The sequence below is a fragment of the Genypterus blacodes genome, unplaced genomic scaffold (assembly GCF_046128005.1).
Source record: "Genypterus blacodes isolate CSIRO-AG114 ecotype Tasmania unplaced genomic scaffold, CSIRO-AGI_Gbla_v1 ptg000090l_1, whole genome shotgun sequence".
Lineage (NCBI taxonomy): Eukaryota > Metazoa > Chordata > Actinopteri > Ophidiiformes > Ophidiidae > Genypterus > Genypterus blacodes.
The window spans coordinates 2,802,813-2,824,905 of NW_027466895.1; the positions used below are offsets into that span (position 1 = coordinate 2,802,813).

The window sequence follows — 22,093 nt, forward strand, 5'->3', positions numbered from 1 at the left end:
ACGTCAGTCAATTCTTTCACCTGTGTGGTAAAAGTTCACTCTGTTCTTTGTCGCAAGGGGCGGCTGATGATTTGCACGTCTGAAAACAAACTATCGCACACACTGCACCTTTCAGCAAGGACAGACAGCTGGATTTTCTTTTTATAACTCACTAATGTCATAAGTGGAATGGACTTGGTTTTGCCTACTCACGTTTTCAGTGTACCAGAGGTCATGAGCTCAGTGACCAGGACGATACATTTCTTGCCCTTGCACGGTCCCTCCCAGGAGTCATAGAAGCGGACGATGTTGGGATGCTGGAGACCCTTCAGCATCCCGGCCTCTTCTTTAAAGCGCTGACGCTCCGACTTGGATAACTTTCGGTCCTAAACATCAGACAAGAGAGGAGAATTCATTACTAAAGAATACAATGACAAACAGACATTTTGCATTAATAGTGTAAATCAGAAAGACAGAATAGCACAAAACAAACTAAGAAAGGAAAGTTCCACATTCCTCAACCACTAAGGCAACTGGTATCTTGGGGAAACCTTTTACTGCAACACACACACACTCCACATGGTTTAACAGGCATTCCAGCTCTACCACCAATACCTCAATAAAAACACATGCAAAGGGAACTGCGGCTGCACCAGTCTTGTAAAGTGCAAGGTCCTGCACATGGGAGTGTGTGGCAAAGCTTTCATGCATTTATCCATACTTCTGCAATTAGCTCAAAAGAATGTGTGTGTTTTATTTTTATAATGTACTGGTTTCATGCAGTATGGAAATTTACCATGTTATCATTTTGCTTTTTTAAACATTTAACGACGCCTCGATTACAGGAAAACATGATGTAGTTTCCTTGATGTGTGCGACGTGTGGGTTTTATTGTGTGTGTGTGTGCGCGCTCATTTAAGTGTGTTTGCAGCTCTTCATGCTCAGTGCGTCTAACCACAGATGACACATCCAGCACATCTCGGTCCCAAAAATAAACATCGCCGCCCGAAAACAAGAAATAAAGTGACAAAGACCTCAATCCTGCTTCCGTTTTATTGTGCCAAATATAGGAAGTCGGCACAAATAACCAGAAGTTACAAGTGGGTTACCACAGACAGAAAAAAAAACAAGGGCTTTGAAATAAAATCCTGAAACAAATCCAGAATGTTCCACAATGCTGGTGATGGAATTACAGGCAAGTGTACAACAGACTGTCCCGCTGCTGTTTTTGTGTCTGTCTGCAGACCAGAGACAAAGCCCGTCTGGCTGCTGTGTGTGCGTTACAGAACACACACTGGTCAGATGACGGAGGAACAACAGCACCACACAGGACCTCAAAGCAAGAACATGAGAACAAGGTGTCACCAGGATCCACATTAAAGATGGACTTTGTGTCATAACGTAGTGATTGGACAAATTACATGAATCCATTCAGCCAATCAGCTTCCAGCATTCTCCTAGGCAACGGCTATTAGAAAGTCTTGTCATGCTTGTTTAACACTGTATTTTCTTACTTACACACACACACACACACACACACACGCCCACCAGGGGGCTGAAAGAGAATCCGCTAACTTCAGTACGTTTCCGGGTGCATTAATGGAGCTAGCATGTGTGTGTTTGTGATTGCGTGCGTGCGTGCTTGCGTGTGTGTGTGTGAGTGCGTGCGTGCTAGAGCCCTTAACAGCTTATCCCCTCATCCTGCAGAAGCAATCTCACTGATGACGGTCCATTGGTGAACAACACTGCACATTTCAAACACTCAAGTTGATTTCTCCGACTTGCACAATTACTCTAACCACTTTCATACTCGGTCACATGACCCAGCAGTCACGTGACAACTACTGCAAGTCACATGACTAACTGGAAGCTAACACTCCATTTCCAGGCAGCACTTAGAAAAGACCCTGACCACCCATAACACAGTTAGACACTTCCCCCAGGACAGTAAAAAGATAGCCTTTCCGTGGATGTGTTGAAGTGTGTGTATGGGGAGCAGACAGTAAGTCTAAGGGAGCTTTGCAGTCCATTACTAATGTTTCCTTCTTTATTCTATTGGACAAACTGGGTAAACATGTCTCACACATGTAGTTTAGTCTTAATCAAACCCAACACGTGCAGATCTGATAGATATGTGTAGGAACATATCGCTGTAGGGGCTTAGATCAGTTGGAAAATTAATTAAATCTGTGGTTGGCTCTCTCTCTCTCTCTCTCTCTCTCTCTCTCTCTCTCTCTCTCTCTCTCTCTCTCTCTCTCTCTCTCTCTCTCTCTCTCTCTCTCTCTCTCTCTCTCTCTCTCTCTCTCTCTCTCTCTCTCTCTCTCTCTCTCTCTCTCTCTCTCTCTCTCTCTCTCTCTCCGATCCCTTCTTTTCTGATCCAAGCTTCAAAACATCATGAGACTTGAGTTTGTGAAACTCAAAAATATCCTCACGCTCGATCTAAGCCTCCCTCTTTCTCCCTCTCTCTCTCGGTCTCACACAAACGCACAGTGGAGGCCGACACTTATGGTTGCAGTCTATCTGACACAAGTAGCCTGACACACACTTGTGCGTTGCACCTGCTTTGTTTTTCTTATCTGAGCACTTGAGAGAAAGCACCCCTACACCCCCTGTGTAAGTGACATGCTGACGTCCCATTTTGGTTCAGTGACAGGCAGCAAAAAAACACACAAGATCACACACAAGATCACACACAAGATCACACACAAGCGACGGCACAGAGACACTGGTATACAGTGCGTGGCAGCCAGACAGGCGTGCTGCAAGGGAGACGACAATGTCAGAGCGTTATGCAGCTTCCAGCAGGGAGGCTGAAAGCTGAGACTTTGTGTTGGTTTCATCTCGTCTGGACATCCCGCCGGGCTTTGACACTCTGCGGATGATGTGCCGTGGTCTGTCGCACCCCGGCGGGCGAGCGCGAGATAAACTGCAGCCTCAGGATGCAGCAATATCACGAGCGCAGTACAATTTGGCCATTTGGCAATCAGGTCAGCTTGGTTTGGTTTGCTGCTGTTAATATCTTACATGACAAGTAAACAGCCCACAGACTTGTTACAACAAATGAACACTGCTGCTGGTCTGCAGGCCTGCTTGGGAGCCAGACAGCAATCACAGGAAATTGTCCAAACTGTCCAATGTCCCATGGGGGAAACAGAACCTAAATACAGTATAATGGCCCCTTTGTATCATGGCTATGAAGTCAAATGTTTCAGATCCACAACCTGCTTAAGATGGCTGGTGATCATACAAAGTATATAACTATATGTGATGTTAAATTATGTTAATGTACTTCAGTACTAAAATCTTCATCAGAAAATCTAGCAAAAACAACAACAACTCACAAAATCCTATTAAAGGACAACCTGATTAGAGTATTAACGCTTTCTGTTGAATGTGTCGGTGACCCAATTCAGTTTCCCTCAGATCAATCCTCGGGCCGCGACCTCAATTTGGAAGAATGCTGGTCCGTCGCTCAAGTTTCATTAAAGGTTTTAGGGTCTGTGAATGGGCTGATTTGTTATTTGGAAGACCAACACGTGTCTGTCTGTCTGTCTGTCTGTCTGTGTCTGTGTGTGTGTGTGTGTGTGTGTGTCAGTGTGTGTTCCATCATGATGTAGTCTGATGTCTCTCAGACCCCCAGTTCTCTGAAAAAGCTCCCCCGCAAAGAACCACAACCACCCCCCTCCTGCACACGTCAATTTCTACACAAAAAGACACACACACAGAAAAACTCTCCAAGACCTTTACCACAGCTTGTTATGGTTAGAGAGAGAGGGAGGGGGAGTCTGAGCTCAATTTAAACAGACATTTCAGTACAGGATGCCAAAGAAATGAAGAAAACATTAGATTTCACTTGTTCATGCCCTCCTCTTATATTTCCAATTTGCTAATTTTCACTCCTCCCATTTCTTCTTGTTCATCTTCCTCTCTCCTTCTGTAAGCTCTTTGTTTGTCCCCTTCTGCCTCTGTTCCCATTTAGCTGGTTTTTGGTTTCCCATCAATCAGCGCTCTACATATTGCGGTAACCAGGGCCATGTGTCTGACTCAATGTGTGTGCCTGTGCATGTATGTGTGTGTGTGTGTGGTGTAACTTGTAACATGACCTGGTTGTGATTGAAACGTCTGGATGGCATTCCAGAGAGGAATGTGCACTATGGCCCCCTTGTGCTCACATATGTTGGGCTATGACAAAGACAAATCCACCCAGACTTCCAGTATATTAACATTTACATTCATATTATTATAATACTTTATCTTTAATTAATATCTGTGGGGGGGGATTGTATTTCCCTATTTACCAAAATGTATTTTCTATTTTGTTGATGAACATAAGCTGTGTCAGGAGACAAATATGACTAAACGAATGTTCTCTTGTCAGCACAAACAAACCCATTCATTGTGTGCGTGTGTTTGTGCATGTGAGTCAACAATAGGTGCCATCTCAGACTGCCACTGACTGTGTACCCTATTGTCTCATCTCTCTGTGCCTGCCTGTAACACACACACACACACACACACACACACACACACACACACACACACACACACACACACACACACACACACACACACACACACACACACACACACACACACACACACACACACACACACACACACACACACACACACACACACACACACACACACACACACCCTCTGCTCTTGTATCAACACCTCCTGTCCCTCGCTCTCCTCTTCTTTCACGTCTCCTCTCTGCTCCACGTCTCTTTGAACTTCTCGTATTTGTTTATTTCAGCAAACCTCCTCTCTCTCTCTGTGTTCTTCTCACTCCCCCAGAAAACAGGCAGGATGCACTTCACCCACATCACGCCACACAGCTCAGCTACATGATCAAGGTGGCGCTTAATCCAAACACAATGAGAGGAAATCTGAGGATAATTAGTGAAACTAAAGTTCTTCTCTTAAGTGTTGATCCTTCGCCCTGAAAGTACGCCATGCATGGAATTACACCTGGAATGATCTCAAATTGGAAACTGATAAGTAAAAGGCAGAATTCCAGACGTCACATAGATATCTCAGGGTCAGAACCAGAGCCTAGAGCAGCACCTTCAGGTTACAGGACAGTCCATCTCTTTCCTAGGCCGTCCTGCAGCCCAAATCCACTGAGCCCAACACATCCAACATGCAAAACTCAAATAAACCTCCACTCGCTGATTGTTATGTTGATAAGCAAATAACTACATGTGTTTTTCAACCAAATATTCCTTTTTCCATTCATAATTCAGGCCTAAAGAAACCATTCCAGGACAACATGAACTTGAAGTTTCATCATTGGGCTTTCTGTTATGTGTATCAGCCTTAGCTGAGCCGTATTACTGGAATTACAGCATCAGCAGGAATTGGGAACAAAACCTGAATCCAAAGGCCAGGGGAATCCACGTGAGGAAGGATTTTCATGTGGAAATTATTAATCCACGTGAAAAACTGGAAGCTGTCGGGCAAAATTTACAACAAAAACACCTTCAGGCATTAGAATAAGAGGAGCTGTGTGTGTATGCCAGGTACTGCTGTGGAGAGAATGCATGTATGCAGAGAATGCAATACATATAGCATACAATTTCCTTATTAAAACTTTGAAAAGGCTTTTGCATTTCTGTGTCTGTGGTTTGAGTGATTATGCAGTAAAACGCCCTCTGACCTGAAATGGAGATTAATTTGAAACTTGAGACACTGTAACATAATGGCTGTCATAAATCTCAGCAATGCTGTCTGCTCTGAATGGACAAAAGAGTCTTTGAACTTTTACCGATTTTACCCTTTTGTGGAAGAGGCCACATCATACTAATGGCGTGTGTGTCAGCGTGTGCCTATGTGCGTTTGTGTGAAGCCGCAAGTGGGGGTTTTTTGTGTGCACGATGAGGCTTTTTATGTGCACATGGTTGTTTGTGAGGGTGTACGTGTGGGCGTACACATGGGTATGTCCTGGCGCTTACGGTGTCAGTCTTAATATAGAGCATCCACCTGCCCCTCTATCACCACATCATAAACATATAGACATTTGTTGGACGTGAGCCATTCATCAACACTGCTGCTTTGGCAAATTATCACAGCTTCAGAGCAGAATCAGCCAATTTCACCAAACAGGTGAAAGTGTGTGTGTGTGTGTGTGTGTGTGTTAATATAAGTAAGTATATGTGCATGTCTCACTGATTGCATAGGCCCAGACACAGTTGCAGTCAACGGGGATCCAGCAGGAGGTCTGGTTTGTGCTGAAAGGCAGGCGGGGCAAGTGCCGTCCCAGATAAAACTCTTACATAATCGTGGCAGACTATCCCTTTACACTCCATTAAATCAAGGCTTCAAACTATTAACGCCCAGGCTGAACTTTACCACTTCTCAGGTTCCACTTTAAAGAGCTTCAACAGCCCTCAGCGTCCAATCACATACGAGCGGGGCACATGTTCCACCTACGACTGCAACACTGGACACTCATCTAATGCAACATGCTGTCTGCTCCTGTTAGATTTACTTTAATATCATAACATATACTAGTATAGTTACTTAATCTAATGTTGAAATGCTTTAAATGTCACGCTTCCTGTCAGAACTCCTTGATAACCATATTTGAGGGGTTGCTACCAGAAATTATGATGTACGCATTAACAAACCAACATTTTGTCTCTGTGGATCCAAGAACTCAACTTTACATAATATATCAAAACAAAACAAGCACATAGAATACACACTATTAGCGCTGTGCACGCACACACACATACGCTGCAGGCTTGTGGAGGTGTTAGAAACAAGACTGCAACATTTTAGCAAAGACCCTGCAGGTATATACACTATACACACACACAAACAAAACCCACCTACACGCACAGCACACGCACACACACACACACACACAACAACTTCCACATATTGTGTACAATAAAACACAATAGACGGCTGAGCTTGTGTCAATAGAGAAGAAGAGAAGGGAGAGGGACGAAGGGTGAGAGATGAATGAACAAGCGGGATGAAAAGAGGGCGAGGGTGAACGGTAGAGGCAGGAAAATCACAGAAACCTTAGACTTGTTTCTCCTTTTCCTCCCTCCTTTTCCTCCCAAACCCCTGGCACCCCCCGGTGTTTTCCTCTCCACCTCTCCCTGCCCTTTACTCCTTCGCTGTGGCCTATATTTCCTCGCCAGCAGGTTAGATGAGACACGGTAGAGGAACTGATTTGCCTCGGAACCCGTCAGAGTAACCCGAGAAGTTAAACGGATACAGAGACGCGCGCTCGAAACCTGAAGTCATCTGCCCGCAGACAACTGGAGAGGCTCCAAAAGTCTCCAGCAGCCAAACATGTGTGTGACATGCATGCATGGGCACCAGCAGGGAGCATGTATGTATCACTGTGTGTGTGTCTGTCTGATGAGTGACTGTGGTTGTGGTACATGCAGGTTTGGGGGTTAATTTATTCCAGATGAGAGGCCATTGCTGCCAAAGCGCACACTGTTACAAGACATTAACCTAGTTTCTCTCACACACACACACACACACTTCAGAGCAGACATTAAAAAATATGATACTGCCAAAATATGTTAAAACATCTGTTTCATCCCGAGCTATGGCTGCGTTTCGAGTAATGTTGACATGTTGAGTAAATACATTTTCTGGCACATTCTATTAAACAGATTTTCCTACACACACACACGTATGCACCAATGCGCACCATGATGTTCAACTCCTCTTGCTTCAGAGATGTTGTATACAGAAGGAAGCGATAATGGAACGGCCAGCATGCACAGATACTGGTGTGTTCACTGTTCTCTCACACACACACACACACACACACACACACACACACACACACACACACACACACACACACACACACACACACACACACACACACACACACACACACACACACACACACACACACACACACACACACACACACACACACACACACACGAAACATGAGGAAGAGGGGCGGGGGAGACGGGAAGGCAAAGGAAATGAGGTTTACAGGAAGAGGAAATAGGCATAGTTGTCCTCTGAAGTCTTTCATGATGATGACACAGAATGCAGCAATGCCCCCCTCAAACACACACACACTTTTAGTGAACTCTTAATCATTTTACAAGTACAAATCCATTTGCTGATTCAGATTTGATAAATGTGCTTGTTTTCCTCCATTGTAAATAAACTTATTTATATTTCATACTTAATTAAAATAATTTGTTCAAGCATTTAATATCTCTCACACACACACACACACACACACACACACACACACACACACACACACACACACACACACACACACACACACACACACACACACACACACACACACACACACAGTGTAGGGTTACTGCAGAGGTGCCTGTCTGTCTCAGTTATGCCTCTCAGAGAGACAGAGATGTCGATGTCACCGGTGCTCAGTCAATCTAATGCTGACATCAGTGCCTTTGTCGAGACAAATCACTGCTTCATGGGCACAATGGACGGAACGAACCAGAGCGACGCTGCTGGATGAGAAGCACAGCCGGCCTAGAGCAGCTTTGGCTACCATGAGCTGAAATGTTTATGACTTTAAAGATTTAAAGACTTCTATGAAGATTAGAGTAGAAAAGGAGAACGTGGGAGAAAACAGCTGTGGGAGAAGTCATACAGACGAAAGAGGCAGAATTAGAGAATGAAAGAGGGGAAATGAACAAAGGAGGGTAAATGAGGATGCGGAGAGGGGGTGAGGAGTGCGGCGCTGCAGGAAGAGGCGGGAGGAGCGCAGAGGCGAAGACGAGAATAGGTGAGATCAGACGAGGAGAGGAACACAAACCATTGTGGCGGATACGGAGAAGAGATGGAGCACAAAAGGTGAAGAAGGGAAGTAGAGAGAGGAGAGGAGGTAGGAGAGGACAGATGAGATAATGAGCTGTCAAATGAAACAAAAGCAGAACTGTAGAACTTCATAATGAGTCACACTCTCATGGAAGCTAAAGTTATAATAATTAAATGTTATATTAATGATTGGATGGCGATTAAGCATTGAGGTTGTGACTAACACAGCGTTTAACACATCACATGCTCATCTGATCTCCAGCAGACGATTGTATCCCAGCAACCTTGAGCACTGATTACTTTTAGGAGGAAACTTTTTTTGAGACTGAGAATTAAAAAAGGTTTAATCATACAATCTCAGGTCCCACCAGAAATCAACCTGTGGCCCTTTTTTCAATTCCTACCAACAGCTAAAGGAACGAGAAAGTTTAGAAAGTTTGCTATTTCAGCTGCCTTGCACTTCGGAATAATGGCTGTCAGACTCCTTCGCTGTGTAGGGGGAGAAAAGCCGGATAATTACCATAATGTTACAGCTCTGTCACCTTTGAAAGGAAACACTATAATTTATCACAATGTACATCTGGCTACAATTGGCTCTGCAAAGCCCTTTACAAAGCCACAACTGTCATAACACACACACACACACACAGTATATCATAAGGACCCAGAACACACATACACACAACGCCATAGGCAAGAGCAGATGCGCACATTAAATGGAACAACAGCTTTTATACGTCACAAAACCTAGTTTACACTGTGATGTGTTTGTGGTTGTGTGTGTGCGTCTATGCGTTTACTTTCAGGACAGAAAATGAGTTTTGTTGGATTTGTGTGCCTTGTGCGACCGCATGGAGGTGAAAGAAACAGGAATGGTTTGAATTCCTGAGGATGACATTAGTGTGAAAGCGCGGAACGTGGTGAAGTTAATTGCATCGATGATTTACTGTTTTTGAAAAACAGGTGTTTACTTCTTTGCGGCCCATTGATTGCAGTCATAGCAGCTGTCATTCTTAGCCGGAGAGTTTTTGAATAGAATAACGATCTGCAGCTGATTCTTATCATCTTTTGCCCGTCCACCACTGTCAGCATTTGCTTTTTTAAATGAATAGTCTTTTAAATTGTTTTAGGGAAGTTAATCATCCCTTACAATGACTTCTGACTACCCCCTAAGTGCCTTTGAGCAACTCCTGAAACACAGCTTCACAGTGGCCAACATTGTTTTGGTTACACACTCGACATGGAACTTCAGCAATCCCTCTGAAATAAGAAAGTGATCATATTTGCATAAATAAAGTGGATCCCTGTGATTGCATAACAGCATCAAGAGCAAAACTTTTGCGTATGCATGTGTGCGTGGTGTTTGTGCCAAGCGTCACTCTGACAACAGGCGCAACAGGTATATAAATAAATCATCCACACACAACGATCGACTTGGCAAACGAGACATAGAGAGAGAAGCAGGGAGAGTCGGGTAGAAGAGAGGATAAGGGAGGATTGCACCAACAGAAATGGCTCGATTGGGCTCCATCGATGGGATCAAAACACACAAAACCACAGGTCCACACACACACACATATGCATGTTGCATCACCCCGCCAGAGGTTTATGGCAGGTCAGAAAAACAAGAAAAAAAAGTTTGTAGTAAAGGGAGAAGGAGAAAGTAAAGTTTAGATAAAAAAGCACGGGTATCAGGCAGACTTAGACAGCAAGATGTATGAAGTCACACACACACACACACACACACACAAACACAGCGTATCTGTCAAGCTGGCGTGCTCTCTGCTCACTCACTGACACAGGACATAACGTCAGTCGGGTGCTTTTATGTGCCTTGACGTTTTCCTGGCGTGGCTCAGTGCAAACACCGTATCATTAGGCACAGGGAACGGGTTCTGCGAGATGGATTAACTGGGTTGCGATGAAATGTTAATAGGTAAGCAGGTAATAATGGACACACACCGAGGCCACTGAACTGATTCAGTGGCGGATGCTGCTGCCAGGATCATTATCTGACTTGGTACAAATAAACAACAGTGTCATAAACATTCCTTCTCTGATGTTATGGAACACACACACACACACACACACTTGAGTGGGGACTGTAACACGCGTCAGCCATAAGCTGAGAGCCGAGCACCCTGGTCTGTTTAACCTCTTGGCTGCACTTCTAACTGCAGCAGATACAGAAAAAGCATCTGGTCCATTAAAAAAACAAGGGAACGCAGCTGCCGTGGTCACCGTGACAACAAAGGTTAAAGCTACGGGTAATGGATAATTAGTGGCTTGTAAGTGCCACTTTTTCATTTTTTACAGTCTTATGATTGTTATTTATCTTAGAGACTTCTTTATTTAATATTTTGCACAAGAGAAGGACTGCACTTTTAATTTTGCTGTACATGTACAATAAAGACATTCTATATTCTATTACATTCTCTACCAACTGAACCACATGAGCTTACTAACAGAGGCGTTATGTCACCACATAATCTGCCCAGCGTAGTTTGTTAGTTAGTTTTTCCTCTTAATGCAAACCAGATCACCGGTTCAACGTGGGGCCAAGCGTTGATAAGCAAAGTGTAGAGAGACATGGCATGTGCACCCCCCCCCCCCCCCACACACACACACACACACACACACACACACACACACACACACACACACACACACACACACACACACACACACACACACACACACACACACACACACACACACACACACACACACACACACACACACACACGATTCATGGGTTGGGTACGTGTTTCTTTCCCCGTCTTTGTCCATCTTCTACCCTCTTCTTCTTCTGCACCGTCTCATCTAATCTGTCATCATTCACTCACTTTAACCTCTCTGACCCCCTTAAATGACCCAAACCCTGACCCCAAAATCTGACCTTGGACCCCCTCTACTCAATAGGAGCATCAATTCATCTCCCTTTGCATGTGTGCATTAAAGTGTGTGTGTGTGTGTGTGTCTGACAGCATTCTGACAAAGCGTGTTTATTTCTGCACGCATGTTTAAGAGCGTACATTTATTTATCTAAATATATATTTAACTTTCTTGTTAAAGTTTGTGTCAGGTTATGTGGTTCTGTGCATCTGTATTATGTATGAATTGAAAGTAGCATGTATTTAGCAGTCGTATGTTATGTTACCATTTAAAATGGCACCAAAACAACTGTGATGGACATTAAAATACGTCGTTTTATTAGTAAAACCTTCCCTAAAATATAAGTCAAGAGCTTCCCCATTCGGGTTTCCTTGTTGTTGAAGTGTCGATTCCACACCTTCCAGCACACAACAATAAAGAGAAAACGTATACGGTTTCATTCGTTACAAGGGCAATAGAGTATTTTGCCTATGTCAGACAGCTCGTGTGGTAAGCCTGCTGTGGTAAGAGATGGAAGGAAAGGGGCTGATTAAAAAGGCGTGAGAGAGGAAAGCAGATGGCAGGATTATTGGTCATAGATATGGCGGCAATTAAAACAACTGTAAATGTGTCATGTTATGCAGACGGGTCGAAAACAAAAGCCAACAAACAGGGATGAACCGGTATAGCATGCCAAGTCACAATCTATTAAAAAGTCTATCAAACGCCACAACAAAACCCGAGGGTATCCAAACGTGGCGTATTCCACATTCTGAGCCTGGGCTGCCTGCTGAAGTTGCAAAGATGTCAACATTAAGACGACGTGTGTGTGAAAGTTACACTGATCCAACACAGTCATTATCCTCACTGTGGAGCAAGATTGCAACATGGCAGCAGAAACCTCTGTACCAACATGATGCTTATAGGCTTACACGCATTTTATTTGTTTAACAGAATTTTGGACGTGACCCAGTTTGCACCCACATGGCAGTCAGATTCATCTGCTTTACTAATGGACCGTTCTGTTTCTACAGCTGATGGTAATGGACCTGACCTTCACTTTGCATAATGATCTTTGGCTTCTCCACAACTTTTCTGCTCCACCTTATACCTCTATGTGTGTGTTCAGTCAGCAGGGTAGGAGGAAAAAAGAAACGTGCTCAGCTGTAAACACTGCTAACAGAGGTCTTTCCATCAATCTCCCCCGCTCCCCCCCCTCTCGATTTGCTGAGCTAAACTTGCTGCTACCTGGTTCACATTTACACAAATATGCATTCCGAGAAGAGAGAGGAGAAACCGGAGTAGTGGTGAAGGTAAATAAAAGGCAGAGATGAAAATATGCACCATGCATCGCTGATGCCGTTGCCGCCGCCAACACCTCCTGCCCACGAGGATGCTATTTATAGCCAGAGTGGCAGGAGAGCAGAGCACAGAGACTGATAGAGAAAGAGAGACGGAGAGAAAACAGGGTGACGGAGGCATGATTGTGCACCAGACTGAGTGACTGCCGAGGTCAGACTGTGGTCGACTGAGGACGGATGGACAGACGGATGAAACAGCCCGAGAGTAAAAGGGAGGAAGAGGAGAAGAGGAGAAGAACAATGGAAAACGCAGCGGAAAAACACCAGGGCTGATTAAAATGTCTCAGGAGAACAGTGCTTCTTTGTGCGACAGGTGTGCGTGTACCTGCCTCAATGAGGAGAGGTACTACACAAACACACACTTTCTCACCCCACTGGCATGGTTAAATCAGCATTTTCCCCTTTGAAGTTATCAAACCGTCGCCAGTATTTACAGGTGCGTCCACGACGGATTACACAGAACGTATTTAGATGCTGAACTCTGATGAGATGGACCAGGATCTGACCCGTTTGATAATGTAGAGCAGAATATAAACACAGCAAATGAAAGACATGTGGTGTGTTACGCATGAACACAATCAAAATAAAACAATGTCAGACACGATTAGGTTTTTCAGGTCTGCGTGCATGAAGACACATAGGTTTGTCTAAGAATAGTCAACACAGGAGGGACAAGATATCCAAACACACAAGACACATCCATAACCAACACACATCCATGAACACACACAAACACCGGTGCATATGCGCAAATCCCGCATTTGTCTTGTCAAAGTCTCTTCACTTACCAAAGCTCTCAGCTAAGCCATGCCACTGAAAACAAAGGCAGGTGTGTGTGTGTGTGTGAATGTGTGTACACAGATTATTCTTGGTGAAAACGAGGGATGAAAGGAGGATAAGCGTTGGTTTTGTTGCCTCGTCACACACGCTCAGTGGCAGGACCAGTTCCTGTCGATGGCGCAACAATAACACATTTAAACAACATACGAGACTCTCCAGCTCAAATTGTATCAAGATCTTTGAAAACAAGTAAACACACACCAGAGATGAGCTGGACTGATGACGCCACCCTTTGATTCTTTCTCTTTTACGGTTTGAAAGACCCATCTCTCCTCGCTTGCACCCATCCAGCATCCTCCTCCCACCCCCACAGGCTACCAAGCTGAAAGCAAGCTAATGTTTGGGCTAATTAAGGACATTCTCTTTCTTTCTACCCCCCCCCCCCCCTTCTCTCTGCAGCAACATGAGCAGATTTTAAGCTTCAACAAAAACATAAGGCGCTTTCTTGAGACTTTCAATATCAAATACTTCCTAAAAAATATGCAGGAAACGAGTCGCACTTCTTAACCTTTTCTCGGATCACATTCAGTGCTGAAACAAAGCAATGGCCTGTGTCAGCAGAGGCACAAGCACACAGGAACGGGTCAACTTAGTAACAAATGATAGGTTTGTGTTCACACGTTCAACACCTTTTTACTTCCTTATTCGCTGTTAGGATGAAATAAGAGCTGAATGTCACCGCTTTAAATGAATACAGAGATGTGAAGCACACAGTCAACTATGGCTAAAGAGCAGCAGGGAAACAGCTTGTCAACGTGCTTTATTAGAATAATAAAAATAAACTTTTATTGCAAACTGTCGAGCCAGGCAAGTGGAGTGAATCTGACGACCTGCAGGTACCCATTCACACCAACAATATTAATTTGTCTTAGAGTAAAAGAGTCGTTAAATAAAGCATGTAGGAGGCAACAGTGTCAGAAACTAAATGCGAGTGTCGGGACCAGCATACACACTTAATGCACGTTGCTATTTCTGTGTGTGCAGAAACCGCAGCATGCGGATGTGCTGAATCCACCTCGCCTGTGTCTCCTCGTGCGTCTCTTTCCTGCGTCGCTGCCGCAGACGCGATGATCGACAACACAAAGGAGTCCATAACAAGCTACGCCCCTCCCCAACCACACACGCACCCACCAAGTTACTGTGAGCATTTAAGGGTGATGTCATCCCAGCACAGAAGCCGTTGCTTAGAACAACCAAACCAGTTCTATAGCAAACAACAACAACCACACACACACGGGCTCGGCAAGATGCAAACATGATGTACAGACAAACTGGCACCAGGGCTTGTCCACAGTTTAAGGCGTTATTACCAGATCCTTGTGCATACATTCACAATCAAAATGTATATATTCCCAAAAATGTTACCTGTGTGTGTGTGTGTGTGTGTGTGTGTGTGTGTGTGTGTGTGTGTGTGTGTGTGTGTGTGTGTGTGTGTGTGTGTGTGTGTGTGTGTGTGTGTGTGTGTGTAAGCTGGACCGTAGTGTTGTGCTCAAGTTAGTGGGCAGAGAATCTACTCTGGAGCCTAAAGTACACAGGCTGAGTGCATCTCCCATCAGACCACAGGGGATCTACAGTCCATTACCCTCTGAAGCTCCACATTGACTCTCTCTCTCTCCCTGTCTCTCTCTCTCTCTTTCGCTCTCTGCATAACCCTCACTTCCTCTCTCACTCACTCGTCTGCACGAGTCTCTCTCCGACTTTCCTCCGCTCAACTTCACCTCTGTCTCTGCCCTGATCTCTCTGTCTCTTGCTATAATCTCGTCAGCACAAATCCATACTACACACACAGATGCACTTTAAGACAAATGCACAGGAATTCCAGGTACCTTGCAGCGCTCAGCCCTTTCACACACGTTTTACACTGACTCACACAAACGGTACAGCCAATACACAATAAATACTTTATATGGTCTCACTCGCCCTCTCCCCCTTGCAGGTCGGCGCCCGGCTCGTTCTCACACTGGGACACATCCTCTCTGTGTCAGCGAGCCCGAGGGTCAATAACAAGGTGACAGGGGGGTCAGCTGTTTGTCACCAACCACACAAAGAAATAGATAAACACACACACAAATAAAGGCAGGACCACAGTAAACAAGCAGGTTTGACCCTTTCTTTCCTCTATTCTTTGTTGCACTTTGTGTGTGCGACATGTTTATGACAGGAAGAAAGATCTGTGTCTGCATGTGTGTTAGAGCTGCAATATCAGGTCAAATGTGTATAGATTTGTTAGATATAGATAAAGAAACAGGGCCGCTTCTCGCTGTGGAGGAACCAACGCTTCACCTTGCGAACCAGCACTTCCGAATTCTGTTTTATCTCATGGCTGCGAGTCATTTCTCAGCAGTTATCAGCTGCATCTCGCCTGCATTTCCTTCCTGCTCAATCTCTTCATCTACCAGTGGAACTAGAATCGACTCCAAATCCTGAGCCCGCCCGTGTGACCGACAAGCTCTGGACACGGATGATGTAGCATTTTAAAAAGCAAAGCGCAGCACTGATCTCAAACACAGATACACCATTAAAACCTGTGAATCTAACCCTAAAATACTGTCCTGCCTCTCCACTCTGCCTCGCCACCACACTGTACTGCACATTCAAGAGATTTGCAGCCGAAGATGGTCACAAATCACACGGCCGCTCCAACCCGTGCTCGCCCGCAGCGCGGAGGAAGGACAGGAGGGGCTTTCCCGTTCAATCCCGATGGCGTTGGATAGCATCCATGTGACCTGGCTCTGCGACGATTACATCATACAGCCCGCGGTGGCTTATGGAGGATTGACTCTAATCTGTGGGAGAGACACCTCCTACCTCACTGACCACAGGGCACAAGTGTGTGTGTGTGTGTGTGTGTGTGTGTGTGTGTGTGTGTGTGTGTGTGTGTGTGTGTGTGTGTGTGTGTGTGTGTGTGTGTGTGTTCCTGTTCCCGTTGACTCAGCATCCTCGCCACAAACGATGGAAGCCACTCTCCTGATCATCATTAAGTCAATGCTACCGATGCAACACACAAAGTATCAGACTCTGTTCATATTTCATGCACCAGGCAAAACAGGACGCTCATTCAAGCAAACATGTGAACGCTGCATAGATGTTGACGCAGTGAGCCGCATCACCACCAAGCGCTTCTTTAAATTTAGCACGGAGGTGAAAGTTAAATCTATGTCTTCAGTCCCTTGTAGCTGCTAGGGCATCATTCTGTGACACAAAGGCCTGTAAGTGACACTTCTGTCAAACTCCGCCTCACTCTGGTTGTTAACATCTGTAAAGAGCATTCAGAATGGAGCCTTTCAATTACTTCACTTAAGCAAAAGGGGGGATTTCCACCTTACAAATCAGCAGTTACCAGTCAGATGTCTTCTGGAATCCAGCATGTCACTTAAGTCGCCTATTGTGCGATTTCCTTGAACTGGGCCTCAACCCTGAGATCTATCTAAGTGACTGGAGCGTGTGGAGCAGCCACCTCAGACACACACCGACGCCCACACACACACTGGGATACACGCCGCCACACACAGTCCCACCCATTCTGCTCCAGTTATGGCTCAGCAGATGACAGTCTGGCGCTCGGCTATTTTTGAACAGAAAGACAAAAAAAAAAAAAGAGGGAAAATTCCTCTCTCTCTCTCTCCAGAGACTTTTGTTCAGGTCGTGGAGGATGGAGAGTGAGAGAATGAACGAGAGAGGGAGACATAAAGAGGGAAATATAAATGGGAGTGAGGCGTGATAACGAAAGAGGAAGAACAAAGCGTCAAATTAACACACGCAGACAAACAACCGCAGAGACAGACACACACCCATCATTTTCTTTTGTATACAACTGGTTTCAAACAATAATAAAGTGCCTCTCTCTTCGAGTCTGTGTTGGCAATTCTAGTTGACAAAATATTCAAGCGTGTATGTCTGGATTAGCAAGGTGAAGCGGGAACAGATCTAGATAAGGAACGCCATTTACAGATATCTTCACCAACAGAAAACACGTCACAGTGACGGAGGTGAGAACTCAAGAACGCTTTCAACTCATGCAACGAGTATCAGCCAAATGCAGGAGAGTGAAAGGTGGGATACCCCAGCGTTTAGAATGGAGTGTGTGTGTGTGTGTGTGTGGTGGGCGGGGTCCCATTACGATGCACCACCTCCAATGAGAGAGTGACGTCCTAGCAGTGGAATGTGGGGAATCTGGGAGGGACACAATGAAACAGCCCCCATCCTAAATGCATCAACACACACACACAGACACACAGGAAGAAACAGGAGCTCACTGGCACATGAGCACACACACAGACTAAGCACACATGGAAAAACAGTCAGTGCTCACACACTGCAGCACACACTTATTTCTCTGCGTCTACCCTTGACACACACACACACACACACACACACACACACACACACACACACACACACACACTTTTAGATGGCAGGCACAAAGGAGAAGGAGAACATTTAAAGAGAAGAAACTAAAAATATGTGCTGATCATTACATCTATTGATGAATGAATGGAATCATGTCACTCAAAATACTCAATCTAATCACAAATGAGTAGAACACCAAATTTATGTCCCACCTCTTAAATCATTCAATCGGTGGGACGGATGAGTTCACAGTTTCATTGAGAAAAAGGTGAAATAATGACCTAAAGATCGTTCAAAAGTCTCGATGTGTGTGTGCAGCATGTGTCGCTCTATGAGCATCTCAGGCTACGGGACTCATCACTTCAGCCAGCACGAGGATGAAGCAGCGGCTCATCTGACCCGACAAGAAATCTATGAACAAGGGGAAAACCAGGACTGACTTTTCCCTATTAAGACACACACAGACACAGGGGGAGGGTGGAGGGGGCGGTGTCCAGGCATTTCATTTAAATGCCAGGACAGAAAGGAGAAGAGGGAGAACAGAAAAACAGAGAAAGTGCTGAGTTAAGTCATCTTGTCTCAGTCAGCAAGTGATCCAGCATCTGCCTGACACACACACACACACACACACACACACACACACACAGACTGTCCCCAACTCACCCCAAAACAAACACACAGACACGCGCTCACACACACCCCAAATCAGCTATAAGTACCAATTCCTGAGCCACAGCAGACTCGCATGCACAGGTTACATTTCAAATTCCACCACAATTTACTCCCTATTAATTACAGTGCAAACTTAAACACACACACACACACACTCTATCGCCTCCCTGCACACACACACACATCAAATGTAACGTAACCCAAATTAGATACAGACGCAAAAACATCCTATCTGTTCTCCACCTCTCACCACACACTCGCTGGATGAGTTTATTTACAAGTGTGTGACAGAACACTTCTGACTTACACACACAGACTCACTGAAGGATTCCACTTTCTTCTTATTCAAAAATAAACACAGATAGTGGGAGAGAAAAAGATCCAGAATAGCTCACACACACTTTTTTCTCCTCACTCACACACACACACACACCTCAGCGGTTAGCACAGATACACAAGCCTTCAAGGCTATCAAGTTTGATTTATGTGCGAGTGATAAAACGCTGCAGTCTCACGGGTGAAGGTTTAGGCGACATGCAGTTTATTCACGCTACATTAAAATGGCGTCATCGCTGCGCTGCTGATCACACTGATCACACTAATGAAGCAGCACCTTAGCTGCACTCTGAGATCAATGCTAATGGGATTCTTCAAGGCAAGGTGGTCTGACCTTACTACTTAACATTGGGGAAACCGATACACACAAACACACACACATACATACGCTGCGTGGGGGGAAAGAAATGGGAATGGTTTGCATGCGAGGAGGCATCAGCTGCTATTTCGCCCCCTCCTTTGTTACACACAGCTGCTTCCTGGCATGAGGCGAGGACGGACAGACAGACAGACAGACAGACATGAAGACGTGCAATGAGAAGAAGGCAGATAAAAAGCAATAAAACAGAGATTTCCTCTTCCTCGCCCTCTTCTTATCCTCATCATTTCCACGTGAGGCGACATCTGAGCTGAGCACGGCGTGACCCGAGTTCAGCCCCGCGGCATCTTCTGCTTTATCGCTCCTACACGAGACCAACTGGCCTAGGACCTTTTTTTCGGAGAACTTTGCATATCGCAATGAAAGATCTGGCCGCGTGTGTGCGATGGTGTGTGAGTGTGTCCGGGTTTCAACTGTCTGAATGCTGCATGTGTAAAATTTCTGTTGTTAATGAGCGGCAGGGCCCTGCAGGCAATTTGGAGGTGTAAACTGAGTGTGTGTGTGCGTGAAGGTGTTTGTGTGACTCTACATGTAGGGTGTGCATGTGTGTATTCTTGGGAGGTATTAGGAGCTTCTGAGATCTGACTTTTACAGCCATACCCACCCTTCAATCCTGCACAATACACAGCAGGGACGTTCACAGAGCCACATCCAACATTTAGACACAGAGATTATTCTATTGTTTTATATTCTTAATCTAGAAAAACATCCGTTTGTGAGTCAGTCAGATTTACAGCATTTTCCAGCCGGTTGATGATTTCCGATGCTCTATCCCTTGCTGCAGCAAAAGTCCAGCGCCAGGTTAGGGTTCTTTATCTATTGTTATAAAACACACACACAAGATGAGAGATGAAGCCCTGTTGCTTTATTCACTTTCAGTGCCTGGATCTTCCCCAGACAGTCTGGAGATTCCCACAAGCTCTCTCTACTCCCCACTGTCATTTTCTTCTTCTTCTACTGCTGCTGTCCTATTAATTCACAGTTTCCTACATCCTCTTCCTCCTGTGACACTCATTTACAGATTGTGTGGATACAATCATCTGACGTGCCTCCACACACACACACACACACACACACACACACACACACACACACACACACACACACACACACACACACACACACACACACACACACACACACACACACACACACACACACACACACACACACACACACACACACACACACACACACACACACACACACACACACACACACACACACACACACACACACACCCTTCAGAAACACTTGAAATATTCTAACTCTTTAATAAATAAGTTTCCTCTTTTGACCCGAGTGAGTCACGTGTAATTTAACAGCTCGGTTCATCTGCAGGGAGTTAAGTTGACAACCCCTGAAGCAAAGTGCGGCATGTGTGCACACATACAACCACACCCCTGCTTCATTCTCTCACACACACACGCCCGATTGCCAATATAAAGGAAGAGGAAATTGATAAATTATTCTTAACCAACATTTAAAACAATTATGAGCAACATGAACAGTGAGCAGCCTTCCATTCCTTTGGAAAAAGTCAGGTTTGGTGCGTTTCGCGGCTTGGGAGCGACATCGGGATGAATCCGCGGGGAGAACCGGTCCGAGCCGGAGAATCGACGCAGCTGCACTCGGCTGTTTTGTCAGGGAAATCTGAACCTCTGGAGAGTCTAAACGTTTCACCTCAGCCTCACCGGAGAGCAATCCGAGGAGACTTTTTCAGCCGGGATGCAACTTTTCTCCCCCCCGTGCGTTACGCCTGCATTATTAACGTACAACTGCACCGCATGATATTTACACCAGATACTTCAATGCCCTCAAACTGGGCGGTTAATATAATAGACGATTCTTAGAACAGGCAAATCACCATCCATATATTTCTATGTTGCTTAAACTGCGATGACCCATTTGATCAGGGGATAATAGTGATGATTTAACAATATCATGTTTCACAATAGTAGTAAAAAAGGTTTTAAATATGTATTACAAATACTACCAATTTAAATAAACTGAGATGAGAGGCCAGTTTCCCTCTGGTGGCACTGACTGAGTTCCTGTGTGTGTTTGTGTGTGTGTGTGTGTGTGGGAGGGGGGGGGCTTAATCCGCCTTGTGTTGCTGTTGAGAAATTTCAAGGTCTTTGAGTGCCATTGGAGCTAAAAGCCTGAGGTCACACACACACCCTTGTTTCTCCCCCCGCCCTTCCCCCTCCTCCTCGTCTTCTCTGTCCTGCCCCTCATCCCTCCTTTCACTCTTCCCTCTGCCCCCTGCACACTCCTGGCCCTGATCTTTGCCATTGTTCCGTTTGCCCTGTTCTCCGGCCTCTCCCTTCACCCTCCTCCTCCTCTTCCTGGTCCTCGTTCTCAACACTAAAATGTGAATATTTTGAGAGTTGCAGTTCATGCCACCGACTACCTCAGGTCTTCACTTCTCCGTCACTGAAACAATGAGCTTTAAAGCTGGCATGTTACCTCTCCTCCTCCTTCCCATGTCACCACATTCTCTTCA

The 22,093-nt window shown here is 45.2% G+C and overlaps 1 protein-coding gene across 3 annotated transcripts in view; it reads right to left on the reverse strand.

Moving 5' to 3' along the window:
• Positions 1-22,093, reverse strand: part of LOC143007503 (serine/threonine-protein kinase WNK1-like) — a 64,914-nt gene that overhangs the window by 34,995 nt on the left and 7,826 nt on the right. For all 3 annotated transcript variants that reach the window (XM_076158878.1, XM_076158877.1, XM_076158879.1), the window contains exon 3: positions 193-365. In XM_076158878.1, the coding sequence (XP_076014993.1) occupies positions 193-365 (173 nt within the window). The remainder of the gene's footprint in view (positions 1-192; positions 366-22,093) is intronic.